The sequence below is a fragment of the Enhydra lutris genome, unplaced genomic scaffold, assembly GCF_002288905.1.
Source record: "Enhydra lutris kenyoni isolate GAN:26980312 unplaced genomic scaffold, ASM228890v2 scaffoldscaffold27, whole genome shotgun sequence".
NCBI lineage: Eukaryota > Metazoa > Chordata > Mammalia > Carnivora > Mustelidae > Enhydra > Enhydra lutris.
In genome coordinates this window covers 27,610,167-27,626,200 of record NW_019154111.1, presented here as the reverse complement: position 1 = coordinate 27,626,200, position 16,034 = coordinate 27,610,167, and the positions used below count along the sequence as shown (strand labels likewise).

At 40.9% G+C, this 16,034-nt stretch overlaps 2 protein-coding genes across 3 annotated transcripts in view; one reads left to right on the top strand and one right to left on the bottom strand.

Moving 5' to 3' along the window:
- Nucleotides 1-3,242, bottom strand: part of LOC111151991 (dedicator of cytokinesis protein 4) — a gene marked incomplete at its 3' end in the record, with an annotated part of 345,451 nt that extends 342,209 nt beyond the window's left edge. Inside the window, exon 1 of the mRNA XM_022510243.1 lies at nucleotides 3,044-3,242. Within this exon, the coding sequence (XP_022365951.1) occupies nucleotides 3,044-3,080 (37 nt within the window). The remainder of the gene's footprint in view (nucleotides 1-3,043) is intronic.
- Nucleotides 3,243-3,671: 429 nt separating this feature from the next.
- LOC111151960 (zinc finger protein 277) overlaps nucleotides 3,672-16,034 on the top strand; it is a 104,579-nt gene continuing 92,216 nt past the window's right edge. The window contains exon 1 of one of the 2 annotated variants that reach the window (XM_022510206.1): nucleotides 3,672-3,762. In XM_022510206.1, coding sequence (XP_022365914.1) covers nucleotides 3,672-3,762 — 91 coding nt within the window. The remainder of the gene's footprint in view (nucleotides 3,763-16,034) is intronic. The other variant, XM_022510207.1, reaches the window with a different exon arrangement.

The following is a 16,034-nucleotide window of genomic DNA, read 5'->3' as shown; positions in this document are numbered from 1 at the left end:
ACAACAAAAGTGTCTTTCTTATAACAATCTCTACACCATGGAGGTATTTTTCTAACCAAAGGACGCATTTGTTTGGAAGAGCTCTCAAGAATTAATACTGGGAAGGACTTTGGATATCATTTGTCCGAAAGGCAGGCACTCAAAAAGGTTAAATGACTTACCTAAGGTCACACAGCTGGCAGCAGTGTCTAGCCTACGACCAAGAGCTAACCAGAATTTCCCAAGATAAAATATGTCTATCATTGTGCCTAGTAATATGGTTTAAAAGAGACAAGTTCCCCTATCCCTCAGGACTACAGCTTTATCACTATACCTTCTAATTCTCTAGAATCTGAACACTTAGGTCTATAAGTATACATTATTTTAAGACCACCCAACAATTGGATCAAGAGTGCCCATATGTCAGGTTTGAAAAGAATTTCTATCTGATACATCTTACTACAGGTATGAAATTTAATTTTATCCATATTAACTATGTTGTTTGAAACTAAAACAGAAATATATAAAGACATATAATTATCTCATATATAATTGATGATGGCTAAGAAGTATCATTGGAAAAATATACAATGTGCAGTAAAACTTCAGTTATTTCAAGTTACAAAGACTAATTTATTTCAAAGAATGAGGAACTGAATTACTACTACACCTGATAACAACCAAACATTTTTGCCCGTAAAATATCTCTTCCTTAGTATTTATAAGAACTAGATGAGAAAAGCACATGTACTTTTTTTTAAAAAGCAAGGTTTAAAAAAAAAACTTGCAGCATAGACAGCTGCAAATAGTGCTCTCCATGGTGAGAAATAAAGTCTACACTTAAGTATCCTAGCAAAATTTTCACCACAGACACACGCATACACACATACACAAAATGCACACGCCTAACAGATGGATTCTAAAGAACAGCTAAGCATTTCATAAGCCAAATGCTCAAAAATTAATGATAAAAAATTAACATTCCTGTATGTGTGATACTGTATAAATGAGCAGACCCCTCTCTATCCTCACCTCTCAACTCAACCATTTCCCAACGCTGTGCTCACCCTTCCATCTCCCCCTTCTCTGCAACCAAATCACAACCACCCAAAAGCAAGGTGTCTGCTGCAGCCCAAAACACTTGACCGATAATATCCGGTTTGCCATTCCAGGAAATCCCAGAGTGTGTTATAAGCCTCTGCCCAAGGCTTATAAAGAAAGGAGAGAGAAAAACTAATCAATACCAGCACCCAGCTGTGACTTGGCATGTAAAGAAATCAAGAAAATAAATCCCATCCATAATCTGTATAATTTAACACTTGGAAGAAAGCAACATCTGGGATCGACTCCAAGCGGGACAGTGTTGCTGGATGGATCTGTGCTTCCTGCACTGAGTGTTAAAGCCAGTGAGTGACAAGGGGGACACTCCAGTCCCTCACCATTTCAGCAAAGGCAATATCTTTTCCTAGCAAGGGTTAATCTACCCAAAAAGGGAGAGGGAGGAGGGGACAGAAGGAAAATAATAACCACCAACATCTACTCTTTGCCAGTACAGTGCCTGGCAAAGGTTCCTCCCCCCACTTTGAAGAGAGGGAAAACTGGAACCCCTTCCCAAAGGTGGGTCTAGGACAAACTATTGTCTTGCTGAACGGTCACAGTCAGAATGAAAGCTAATGAAAATATAGGAATGACTTTGTTTAATCATACAGTCCTTTCAGTGGACTCCAAAGTCCTATCCCCATGGGAAGTTAAAAAAAAAAAAAAATCCCCTATGACTACGATTCCCTGGAAAGGTTTACCAGATTTTTTTTAATTACAGGAAAATTAATTTAGAACATAAGCAGATACCTACACATTGTCTAAATCACTAGCTCTGTATCCAAATAATAAAAAAAAAAAAGTACAGCAATCAGCAGGACAGGGCATTATAGGAAATAAAGATTGTTAGTAAAATCCAAAACGCTTCCAGCCTGTTAAACCTTCTGAGAGGTTATAATTGCATTTGGCCGCTGCAGGCTTGTCAGAAAGCCTGGCTTCTTAATAGCCACAACCCTAAAAGGACTAACTGTCAAGGAGAGACCCAGCTGAAATCAAACAACAAAAACGGGAACTGTAATCAGCCTGAAATGGGAGGAGGGAAAGGAAGGGAGACTCCTGTATTCATCAGTCAACATTAATGTCCTTTGTTGTTCACCTTTGCACAGAACCGCGAGAGCTACCCTCTTCTTTTTCTTCCGAACGCCAGTGTCAGAGTAGTCCTTTCCTAAAACCTGTCTCCTCGCCTCGAAGACCCAGGCTTTCCGATTTCCCCCTCCCCATTATCACTCCACAGCTGTCCTCCACCAACCCCCAACCCGCTTACCCCGGGGCCGAGAGGGTGGCCAGAAGTAAAAACACTGCTGAAATACCCGTTCCCCTCCAAAGACCAAAGAGGCGCAGATGTTGAAATTTACCAATCCCCCAGCCCCTCAACGCTCGCACCCCAGGAACCCGGGATAGGAGGAAGGAAGGAAGCTGGGGTCGGGCTCGGTCTGTCAGAACGGCTCTTTTGAGGACGGTGCCACATTCCGCACTCTGAGAATGTGGAGCCGAAGAAAAGGCTTTGCGCCTCCCTTCTGTTTTGGGGGTGTTCTCTATGAGCAGTAGTTGTTGTCTCCCTCTCCACCCCGGGAATCGTTGCATCCCATTGCCCTCTTTGGGGAAGAAGGGGAACGAGGGAGAGGAGCGCCGTTCGCTCTCCTCTTCCAACTTGACTCACATACGCCCCGTCGCCACTCCAAACTCCGCAGGCAGAGCCCGCAGCGGGAGGGCTGGCTGCGCGCTCCTCCAGCCGTCCCGGCGCTCCGGGAGCGGGTGCGGGAAGCGCCGATGGGGCGGTGAGGGGCGAGACCCCGGCGCACACCCCTCTGCCCGGAGCTGGCTCGGCAAAGCCCCAAACCCGCAGCGCGAAGCCAGGATTAGGCATTTCCAGCCCCGAGGAGCCAGAGGGGCGCAGAGGCAAGGACGCGAAATGCGCACCCGCTCGGGCCAGAGAGGAATAAAAGTTCGTCCCGCGGAGACTCACCCACGCCGTATTTCTCGTGCTCCGTAGGTATCCACATGGCTAAAGGGGAGCCCGGGGTCTTTGGGCTTTGTAATCCCCGCGCCTTCTCCGGCTCACAACAATGCACAGTTCCCGAGTAGCGGCTGCAACGCTGGAACCCGGCGGCTCCGCGCGAGCTATGGGCGCTGGGCAAGGTCTGCGCTGGAAGCTCCCGAACCCGGCGTTGACACCGCGCAGCTGAGGCTGCGCCGCCCGCCGTTCTGCCGGCGGCGGCTGCTCACAGTCCTCCGACGCGCTCCCGGGAACCCGGCGGCGCAGTCATTGTTCTGATTCACTGAACTAAGCTACAAGCCAGGATACTCTCCGGCGCACCCCCGCCCGCCAGCGCCTCTCCCAGCCCTCCCTGTCCCAGGGTCCCTGCAGCACGCTGGGAATTGTAGTTCTGGGCCTCGCCATCCCGGAAGGGGGCGTCGCATCAGCGGCTGGGGGCGGGGATTAGGCACGGCTCTCCACATCCTATTGGCCCAGGACGTGAAGGCGAGGCGAGGACCTGAAGGAAACCCTGCGTTGATGGGGAGTTCGCCTCCAGTCGCGTTTCCATTGGTTCCGGATCCCCCTGGCGGCCCTCCTTTTTCTCTTCTGCCGCGTAATGGCTGCCCCTCAGACCCAGGGGGCTGCTGCCGGAGGGGAGGAGGACTGTGAGGGCAACCACAGCAAAGTCGGCGGTGTCAGTTATGAGGGTGAGTACGGTGCCACTGAAGTGTAAATGGTTTATCTTCCTTTCTCTCCGATCAGGAGTGCAGCCGATCGCCAGGCAAGCCGCGGGAGCCTGCCAGCTCTAAAGCCACCTGGGCGCGAGGGGGCCACGGGCTGGGCCAGCCTGGCGGGGTGGGGTCCAAGGCGGCTCCTTGGTGGGAACGCTCTGGGGAGGAAAGAGAAAATGGAATAGAATGGCTTTCCGCGAAGCCGAGGAAGCTCCCTGAGCGTTTTGTCTTCCGTTTGGAGCTCCCAGCTTTGCGCTCCGTGCCGGGTGGGTGTGTGTCAAGTCATGTTCGCGCATGTGTGATTATAACTCCTGGATTAGCAGCTCTCTTCTCTCCAGTACCCTGCCTCCGCTGGCCTCGGGCGATGTGTTTTATTTGTGTCGGGGAGGAGGATTTCCAGTTGCAGACTGGTCACTTCTCTCCACTCTACAGATTTGCTTAATTGCTGGCTGGAGCGGCCTCTGAAGGGAAATTGTGTTTCTCACAGCCTTTCTGATCGCCCCAGGCCATCTCCAGGATTGCCTGTGGACCCTGGCCGAGTCCTTAGAAAAAGAGGAAAGGAAGTAGTATTTTGCACTCAGGGCTTCAGAGAAAATTTGAAGGTGATTATGAAAATCATCGCAACTACTTTGGCTCTACGTGTCTTTTAAGTTGCCCTCTGATCCGCTGTAGAGATCAAAAACCAAACTTTGGAGGATGCCATGTGCATCTGTTCCCGCCCACCTCCTTTCTTTTTTGTCTTGATGTGTAATTTAGCACAAGTTGTCTTTTTCTGTTGGACATGGTTTGGGGCTTAAAGGTTCTCTGTCCTTATTTGATATTTTTGGGGTTACTTTGTTTTTGTTTTCACGATTAAATTGACATTTAGTCTTGAATTTTTATTCAACAGCACAGTGATAAAGTGCAATTTCTTCCCACTCCTCATCAGTGGAACTTCCTAGCTCTGAAATTATTTTAATATCTCTCCCAAAGCATTCTTTGATAGGCTCCCACTTTAAATAGTTATGCCTATGCCCTAAGCAGTTCATTTGGGGGCTTTTACCTAATGGTAAGATACTAGTAAGGTTTTCCAGTTTCTCAAGGTTCCAGAGGTCTGGCTATCTGTTTAACATTTAAAGATGAAATCTTTGAAGAATTTATCTCACATATTAACTCATAAAAAAGAAAATTGGGAATTTCTTTCAAAAACATTGTAGAACTTTTAAATATCTTCAGTTATTATAAAAATTTTCATAATAGGGGTGCCTGGATAACTTAGTGGGTTAAGTCTCTGCCTTTGGCTCAGGTCATGATCTCAGGGTTCTGGGATCCAGCCCCACATCGGGCTCTCTGCTCAGTGGGAAACCTGCTTCCCCCTCTCCCTCTGCCTGCCTCTCTGCCTACTTGTGATCTGTCAAATAAATAGATAAAATCTTTTTTAAAAATTTTTTTCATAATAAATATTTGAAGCCAGTGCCTTTGAGTTAAATGAAAGTTCCTCCACCACACAGTTCATTCCCAAAATAACAGTTTTTAAAAGTTCATTGTGTGTTTTCTCACGTATTCCTACATGACACACATCTGTATTGTTTTGATTTTGAAAAATAAAAAGGGATCATTCTTTGTAAGCTCAAAGATCTGCAACCTCCTTTTTCCCAATGATCTATTATAGACACTCTTCCATGTCAGTGTATTTGTTGCTTCATTTTTTTAAGGACTGTGCCAGTTGTATTCCATAAAATGAATGTGCCATACTTTAACCATTCCTCTGTTATGAACATGTAGTGGGCTTAGTGAATAACTTTATATACATGTCCTTCTCCCTCTTGGTGTGTATTTCTTAAGGAATTGCTGGGTCAAAGGTAATTACACAGGTTTAAAATTTTGAAAGATGTCAGATTTTCCCTTTGAAAGATGTCAGTATACACAACTATCAGTATTATATGAGTGTTCTTTTCCCCTGTGCTTACCAGTGTGAGGAAATCATTAATCAAGGACCAATGTTTAAATGACTGTTGGATTGAATTGAGTAAGTGCTATAAAGCATAATTTTATGTTCCAGTTTGTTTTCAACAAAAGTATTGAGCAGCAGTGAATTAGAAGCATCTGTAACCAAAAAATTCCTCATCTTGGCTCGTAGCTGACAAGTATTCTTACTAATTTGTAGCAGTCAATGGGAGAACTAATGGTTGATTTTTATATCACTCTTATAAGGTAAGGTTGTCATTAAAAATCCCCTTAATAATTTATGTATCGTTCTGTAACTTTATCCAAATTCTTTTCAAAGCTTACAAAGTATGATGAAAGTTTTAGGTGGAAATAATGATACTAAAAGTATATTTGCATTTTTTTGTTAAGCAGTTACTTAGATCCTCAAGAATGTCTTTCCCTGTGAAATCATTAATTTCTTGAAAACTGTCTTTTTTAAGAGGTTTCACTCTCAGTCTAATTAAAATATCAGTCTGTGTGCTTACTATCCTGGGACTGACGATTTCTACTTCAATGTCACCGAGTGGTGTGCAAGCAGGTACAATACCTTACCTGAGATCTCTGCTGTCAGACTTCTGAGGTTCCATCCCTCTCCAGAAAAGTCCCTGATCTTGCACAACACTGCTTTGCATAGATTTGAACTGTAACGGGATTTCATATTATCTTCTAAAATTAAGAACAGGTAGTAAATACAAGATAGTATATTAAGTAACACGTAGTAAATTAAGAACAGATAGTAAATCGCACTTGGAGATGTATTACTGATATTTTTTCTTTTGCTGTTTTTAGTCACAGGCAGTAAGATAACACATATAGTTTATTAACTGACAGTACTTACAGGAGATCTTTGTGATGGAGGTGATTTTTTTCTGACCATAATAACCTGTGTATCTATATTGTAATATTCTGAGTTACCTTTTTCTCTGCAAATGCATGCTCAGTAGATGATAATCATGGGAATGCTACTTTGGATTTATAATGTACTTCCTCTGGAGACCTTATTAACTAATATGTGATTTCTCTAGGAGTGGGGGTAGCAGGTGGTGTGAATTCCTCATTTTTATATTTGCTATTTCAATAAATAGCATCGGACCTTAGCTAGAAACCTAGGAAGCATCCTTGATTTCTGTCTTGCCCTCATGTCCCAAATGTGATGACTTACTAAGCCTTATTTTTCTGTGCCTGAAATCTTTTGAATTTGTTCTTCATCTCTTTAGCCCCTTTTCTGTTTCTAACCTTCACCGTTGCTGCTGAATTGTCTGTGTCCTCCATCCTCCAAACTGTGTTCTTGAAACTTTGACGTGTTCGGTTTTGTCTGCCAAGACCTTTTCTTGGCACTTTGTCAGTAGTTAATCATTGTTTAACCAGAAATGAATTCCAGCCTGGATGATTGCAAAACCTTCCTAGTGATCTCACTGACTCTTGATTTTTCCCTCCTTTAGTCCACATTCTAAAACATGAATGTGTTCATGCATCCTCACTTCAGATCTTCAGTGTGACTCTCATGCTTGTATAATGAGGTCTAAATTCTCTGTGTGGCATTTAAGATTCAAATCTACTTTTCCAGCCTCATCTGCAGTCATCCTGCTTTCCTTACCACATCTCCATTATCACACTTAACCATATCACACTGTAGTTAGTTAGTTATTGACAGCTTTGCCTACCCCAGTAGACTGTGAACTTCTTGAGGGCAAGAGTTGTCTTATTTTACCTTTTTTTTTTTTTTTTTAAAGATTTTATTTATTTATTTGACAGGGACAGATCACAAGTAGGCAGAGAGGCAGGCAGAGAGAGAGAGAGAGAGAGAGAGAGGGAAGCAGGCTCCCTGCCGAGCAGAGAACCCGACGCGGGACTCGATCCCAGGACCCTGAGATCATGACCCAAGCCGAAGGCAGTGGCTTAACCCACTGAGCCACCCAGGTGCCCCATTATTTTACCTTTATATGTCCAGTGCTTATCCGAGCTCCATGAAGTAAACATTCTAATAGTTTAATGGTTAGAATCTGTTTGAAATTTATTCACAGTACTTAGAATGGCTGCTATTTTACACAGAGGAATTGAAGTCAAATTAAAAAACAGAGTATATGTTTTATGCTTGTGGAAGTTATGCACACCAACTTGGAAATGCAGAATATATCATCATGAATATGATATTCTGTCAGAGGTAATCATAGTTAGCATTTTCATGTAGTTTTTAGTCTTCTTTTTTTTAAGTGAAGTGTTAGTATTGTATAGATAATGATTACTTTTTTTTTTAAATACTTCATGCCTTTCCCTTGTAACCTTGAACCCATACCTGAGTGAGCTGCTGCATAGAAATTGGAATCAGTGTTCCATCATCTCTCTGGCAGTTATCTGGTTTTCCACAGGTTGTCCTCTTATTTCCAGCATTAGTTTCAAGTCCAGTTGCATACATTTAACATGACAGTGGGAAGAGAACTAGACCCTATCTTTGAAAAACTGTATTTGAATTTCAATTCTGATGTTTAATAGTTGTGAATAGCTGAAATAGTGAAATGCAGCAGCATTTATGAAAATATGAATATAATACCTATTTTGCAGAGTTGTTGGGATTATTTCATTCAGTTATATATCTCTGACAGCCTGGCATTATTTCCTTTTACCATCTTGGAATTCAATAAATATTAGTTGTTTTCAGTGTCATGGTATGCCTGAATGAACTAGAAATAGAAAGCTGCCTACCCTCTGATTCTGTATGTACTTAGGAAGCAATCTACATTGTGTTATAACCAAGGAGAAGCTTAGGAATGTGTTGGTGATAGCTGCTTAGTCTGCCCTTGCATTCCTGGGAGTCATTAGTGTCTGTTGGTGCTCTGTACTAGTAGTGCAACTATGTGCCCTGAAAGCCTTTTATATTATCTTCATACCTTTTCTCATCCCTACCAGTGCTGCCCCCTCATCCCCAGCTGTCTGCACACATACCCACATTCAGAGTCAGCAAGATGTTCAGATAATCTTGCACACTGGGATGGCCTTGCAAGGTACAGGCTAGAGGGAGTCATGGAAGAAAAAGAATTATGGAAACCTCACCCTGTGGGTTTGGTGTAAGATTCTGAAGAGGCCTCCTTTAGCACATCATTTATTTTCCTATGAAAAATATGTGGAAACTGCTTGTAGAATATTAAGACAAATTTTATAAAAGAGGATGTTAAAATAATGGTGGTACTGATTCAGATAGCTAACATTTGTTGAGCCGTAATTGTGCCAAGTACTGTTTCAAATGCTGTCATAGGTCTTATGTCATTTCATCCTAACACCATACCTGAAGTAGATACTCATAGTATCCCCTTTTCATTTTAAAGTGAGGAAACTGGTGCAAGAGTGGCTTGCACAGTAACCAAAACAGACCTATTATCCTATTTACTATTATAATGACGTTCATAGAAACTAAATTCCATCGGATAAGGTCTGAAACAGACTTTCCTTGAACATAAATATGTCCCAAAGCTAATGTTACTCTAGAAAGGCAGTATAGTATAGGAAAAAGAGTGTGTGTGTACATTTTGAGGTCAGGCCAATGTAAGATTAGATCCTGGTTACTTACCCCCCCATAGGCACGTTAATCAACCTCTGAGCCTCCACTTCTCATCTTTAAAATGGGTAATAATTAAATCTGTCTTGCCGAAATGTTGAATGGTGACTGAGATGGGCTGGTCCTCAATAAATGGTGACTTATTTCAGATACAGGTATGAACTCATCTTTAGCATGTGTGCCAGAGGTGATACAGGTAATAATTTTGAGTACTACAACTCTAATGTGTCTTTCCATTTGATAATGAGGCTCCTGTTGAGGGATTACTTGGAGTAGCAGACATGGAATTTACATACACTTCTCATTGTGTCGACAAAGACTTATATTCATGCAAAAGCACAGTGCCATCCTCCACAACACATACTTCCCATCTTGAAAAATTGAAGAAAATGTTGACCAGATTCGTGTAATAAAAATTATACTTTCTTCTAAACATAAATCTATGAGTAAATAGAAACAAAGCAGGATACTGCCATCTCCAGTGATTGACTACATGTTTCTGTTAGCTGTTCTTGGTGAACTTTGATACAGAATTAGGGTTCAGTTTTGCTATGATTTATTTAATAAACTCATCAGACTCTGAATGGATTGGCCTTTCACTGACAGCAACTTAAAAAATTGCCATCTCTCACTGAAACAAGTGTGTTCTAAGTGACCTCATTGACCCAGACGTCTGCAGAGCAGCTTTTTCCAAAAGGGGTGTTGGATTTAACTGATCAGTCTTCTGTCTCTCTTTTCATCTCAGCCAATACTCTGTGACCAGCGTCATTTATTTGCAAGATAGGCAACTGGGGTTAGGTGCTATCTTTGGCTCTAGGGACCAAGTAAAGTTTCTAGAAATAAACAGGACTTAAACCTTTGGTTCATTTGGGGAGGGGGTGTCAACAATTGAGAAGTGGTAGAATATTTTAAGTGATATAAGTCAATATGGGATACATTGAGTAGAACTGTGTGGAAAGAAAAAATGTATTCAAAGTCGGACTCTGATCATGAATTTGCTGCTTTGCAGCATTGTGAACTTGGGAAAAATTATTTAACCTCTGAGTCTCCATTCCATCATGAAAATGCTACAGTTAATTACATATCTTTTGGGGAGGTTGAGTGAAGCAGTGAATATAGGGATGAATGATGCTGCTGATGAAGATCTATCTCAAGAAGCTCTTCAAAGAGCTCTTTGGAATGGGAAAAAAATGGATTCAAAAGTAGCTGTCAGGGGCGCCTGGGTGGCTCAGTGGGTTAAGGCCTCTGCCTTCGGCTCAGGTCATGATCCCAGGGTCCTGGGATCAAGCCCCGCATCGGGCTCTCTGCTCGGCGGGGAGCCTGCTTCCTCTTCTCTCTCTCTCTGCCTGCCTCCCTGCCTACTTGTGATCTCTGTCTGTCAAATAAAATAAATAAAATATTAAAAAAAAAAAAGTAGCTGTCAGTTACAGCCTGTGTGAGCTCAAGCAAGGTGTTTGACCTCATTGTTATTATGACTGCTGCTACTAGAAAAGTCTGGATATAACTTAACTCATTACAAACTAACCAACATTAGAGTTTGAGTCAAGACATACTCTTGGTTTTATAATATGTAAACCCTTTAGGGGCAGAGACTGTCACATATCCCTTGGGATCACTTCATCTTCTACAGTGCCATGCTGTGATGTCATTTGGTGTTGGTTGAGTGGTGACTATGGATTGGCTCCATCCTGGGTCCTATATGAGGCAAAACGAAGAACCCCTGACTTTATCTCTGGGAACACATCCATGTGATTGGTGGGGCTTTGCAATGGTATTTCATCAGAGCTAATTGGAGAGTCCTTTCTGTTTCCATATCACAGTGTGGGAAGAAGTGGATACATTTGAATCTGCAACTTGTATCCATTTACTAAGGAGCTGAAAGCTTTTAAATGTTTTTATTTTTAAAAGAAAGGAGGTGCATGTTCCAGTTCCTGTTTCTCCAACACTCACCTCATTTCATGCTTTTTCTTAACTGAAAGATGTATCCTCCCACAAGTAATTACAGAGGCTCTGCCTTATAATAAAATAAACAAATAAAATTTTAGTGCTTTTATCCAAAAACTTACAGAGATTTGTTTTTTAAGAGAAGGATCTCAGAATGGTAATTGTGGTTATTTAACACAATTTTCTGTTATGTAACAAGCTGCTATTCACCAGTAATAGCCAATTAGAAAAGAAAATATCTTGTACTACTAATTGTAATTATCATTATAAAGCAATTAATAGCAGGAACAGTTGTTGAACAGTAACTTAACAGCAATTAAACTATCTTTGTTAAAGCACCGTACACCTAATTTCTACAACTGGAGGAGAGGAGGGGTAGGAAAAGAAAGTGAAAAAAAGTTTGGAAGCCTTATAAATATGCACCCACATAAAGAAAAGTACTGCTAATAACCTACTAGGACTCTGAGGTTTATTTCTAGCAGTGTTGATCATAGATTGTACTGCTTTATAGAAAGGTCACTGGACAAGGAGCCAGAGACCTGGGTTTTAATCCTACTAATGCTTCTAACTGACTCTGATTTTAGAGAAGTTTTTTGCCCTCATGGTTAAGATTTCCTGGTTTGTAAATGAGATTATTCGTTTATATTAGCATCCTTTCAACTGCATCTTTCAAATATCAAATAAAGAGAAGGTAGGTTTACAGCTAGGGAGCCCAGTTATGCCTGTCCTAGAGTCTGTGTAGAAAGAAAACAAGTGTATCTGGGTATTCCCTTAAGAATTCATTGCACATGTGAGTGTGTAGGTGTATTGACCAAGTATCAAGGTAGAAAATTCGTGGAGAACCACTGCAATAGGTAACTTCTAGGGTTCGTCATTCCAAGAGACTATGGCTAAATCAGTAGGACATATCCCATCTCATTCTATCCCCTCACCTTTCCATTTTTTAAATAAACAGTGTGAATCTGAAAGTTGTTAATTGAACTGAAACTTAGTTCTGAAATATTTATTTATTTATTTATTTATTTTTTTAAAGATTTTATTTATTTATTTATTTATCAGAGAGAGAGAGAGAGAGAGAGAGAGAGAGAGCAAGCACAGGCAGACAGAATGGCAGGCAGAGGGAGAAGCAGGCTCCCTGAGGAGCAAGGAGCCCGATGTGGGACTCGATCCCAGGACGCCGGGATCATGACCTGAGCCAAAGGCAGCTGCTTAACCAACTGAGCCACCCAGGCGTCCCAGTTCTGAAATATTTATTAAGCAATGCAGCGTGCAAGCTTTTGCATTTTAAATGCTATAGAATACAAAAGTGAAGACAAGGTAGGTCTTGCCATCAAGGATCTTACAACCTAATAGGTAAGATATAAGAAGTATCTAAATAACTATTACAAGGTAGAAAATGTTAAGGACCATCAGAGTGATCAAGAGTTGAATAAGAAAGAGATTAAGAACAGCTGGTGGTGCTTTGCCTTGAAGTTGAATAAGATTTGGACATGCAGAAATAAGGAAAAGCATTTATTACGTGGCTGGGCAAAGGGAGGGAACAATAGAAAAACTAAGGGTATATTTGGGAGATAGCAAGTCAATTCATTTTGCTTGGAGAAAATAGTAGGTAAATGAGAACAGTGAAAACTTTGAAAAGGTGAGTTGAGTCTAGATCATTTACTCGCAAATGTTAGACCCCCAGCTCTGCAGACGAAGAAAGGGAATGACAAGATCAAAGTTTAATCAGGTAACAATGTATTGAAGAGCAAACGATGAGTCAGGAAGCATGGGTATTTGCCAAAGCAAGAGATAATGAAGACCCACACTAGAATTTACTAATATGCCTTTGCTAATGAAGTCATGTGTTTGCTCAGTCCTGTAAAGAAATTTCTGAGATTAGAAAAATAATGCTGGGACACAGCAGGTGGCATATGAAGATTCTCCCTTTGATAGGTTGAATGTCTGCTTAGGCCCCATCCCAAGGAAGGTCCAGAAACAGAGAATGCCGCAAAGATGATAAAACAGATATCAATTACATATAAACAGGTCTAGAACTGCTCAATTCCAAATAAAAAGAAAGATGGGAATTTTTAGCTAAGGAGCAGGTTGGGGGCAGGGGGTTAGAAAATTACTAATTGGAAATCTGGCTAAACAGACTTGACAAGATTCTTGCTAAAGGCAGGCCAGGGTGAGATGCTAGATAATGAGATATCTCCTGGAGGATGGTAGAGGATGAGGAACTTCCATCAGATACGGAGGATGGGAGAGTCTCTCTGAACTGACATAGCAGGATTCTTGCAAAAATTAGGCTGGTGAGGCCTAATCAAGAAAAGGATTGAGAGGAGCCTTCAGGAAACCAAAGTTTGGTCAAGGAGAAAATCTATTTCAGTAGCAGGAACACCATCACAAATAAACTGGGCTTTAGGGACAGGTCTCAAGCCATTAAAAGACCTAAGAGAAACCAGTTAAGAGGTTTATTCTGGGTGAGGCATCAGATCACAGCTTACAGAATCAGTGCAATGGGTTGAGCACTCAGTTACTGGAAAAGGTATGCAAGCTGAGGCTCTCTTCCCAGCTATTAGTCACATGGCCAACGACTAGCATCCCGGACCCAGATGGAGATGAGGTCAAGACTGGGGTTGGTGTAGAGCCACTGGCTTGAGATGGTCCCCTGCTGGTGCAGAGCCAAATTGCTGGTGGGTTTAGGAACCCCTACCATGCTGATTGGCAGTATTGGCAGAGGCCTAGCTCCAGGCAACTCATTACAGTTGCCCATATGGCCACTGAACTCCTAACCCTGAGCTCATTAATCCTGAATAATCAGCCAGTTGTAATATAATTCTCAAGTATAAGGTAATAACACCCCTTCTTTCTCATGACCCTTAGACTACATGGAATTTGATGCCTCAGAGAAAGATTACTGTTCTTGATCTTTTTCCTTGCGAAACATTTTAGAATTTATTGATAGAACTGATTATGATGTTAATAATTCCCCCCTGTTAATGTGATATTTTTAGATACCATTAGTTATAGTTCTTTCTATAAATAGAGCACAATCCTGTTTTCCTTTTATTACATGAAATTCCAAGTACATCCAACCATATGAATTTACACATTCTTAAAGCCTAAATTAATTTAACTTTTATGTCATTGACTGAAAAAAAATCATTTTTTTCTGTCATGCTTTTGAGAGATACTCATAGAAAATTGTGTTCTCATTGTTTTTGTCTGCCCATGTGATCGAAGTAGGTAGGGCTAATGTAGCATGCCATTTATGTTTTTAGGGGACAATATTTCAGGACTTCATAGAATCACAAGACAAAAGTATTACAATACCTTTTTACACACACAAAGAATTTTATGATCAAATAATTTACAGTTACTGACTTAAACTGATAGCTTCCTTACATTAGGACTTTAGTGTGCTAATTTTTGTGAAGAGGTGATAAATATTATACTGCAGTTCTCCAAATATTTGACCACACTATCTTTTTCTCAACTGGCACACATTAACATTTCATGGGATGCTAGTGTTCCATGGAATTTGATTTGGGAAATGCTAGTCTGGGTCATTTTCCTTTTAAGGAGATCATGTTTATTAGGAGCTTAAACATCCCAAAGAGTTCATCTGTAAACATGTTCAAGAAGAGATCATTCACCTTGTGTCTGTAGTAATAACCATTGTCACTCATTTTTATGGCTTTCCTATTTTACTTCAAGTCCTAAGTGGGGGGAAGATAAGCAGAGTAGTAGGCACAGGGTAGAGACAAAAAGCATAACTTTGTTCTGCTTCAGGGAGATGTAGCATCCTCTAAGGAGCATTCCCCCCATTATATCCAGAATGCCAGAGTTCTTTGGAAAATGTCCATGCTGGTAATGAAATAAATAAATAAAACCCAGCCCTCGAGCATAATAGAAGAACTCTTTAAATCAGTATCTTTTGTTTCTTTATTTTAGTATCCCTTTCTTAGAACATTTGAAGTAAGATCTGAATATTGAACAATGGAAAAGGAAAGTGTTCCTAAGTAACGGGTTTCTGACCTACTGTTCCGAGGCACTCAAGCTTGTGCTTCCTATTAAGTCAGGTAACCATAGCTATTTAATACATTATTTAAGGTTATAAAAATTTAATTCACGTTCCTCTATCAACTTTCATTGACTTGAAGAATGTAGGTTGGTTGCGATTTTTTTTTTAATTGCATGTGTGTGGCATCATTGTCAGAAATGTCAAAGTTTCTGAATTACTGTTTATTAATGAAATGATGAATCCAAGTAGCTCTTTGATGTAAAATCCGCAACTCGTGTGATGTAGAGGAATTTTTTAGTGAAAGGTTTCTTAAAACAGCTTAGAAATGATTCATTGGACCATTGTTATTCACTTCTAGTTAGCAGTATTCAGAGCCAACTGGCAAATCTCCATTTCTTCAGGAGTCTCACTTAAAATGTTATTTCAGAGTTAACCGATTTAGGCAAGCAGCGTATAAGTGAAAGAACTGGATTGTTCTCTTTATATTGCCACTGTTTTCTAAAGTTTGATGTTTGTTGATATCCCTTGTGATAATACATTAATCAGATTCTGAATTCATCTTATATATGGATAGTTATCAAAAGTTATTGTCATATTAGTACTGTTAGCTGATCTTTGGACCCTGCTCCGAAAGTCACACATACTTGTAGAACCTCAAACACATTTTCATATTCTTATGAGCAACATTTTTTTAAGTTATATCCTGCATACGTTACACTTTATAAATATTATAACCCTCATTATAAATGTAAGCCTCCTCCCTTCCTCTCTCTG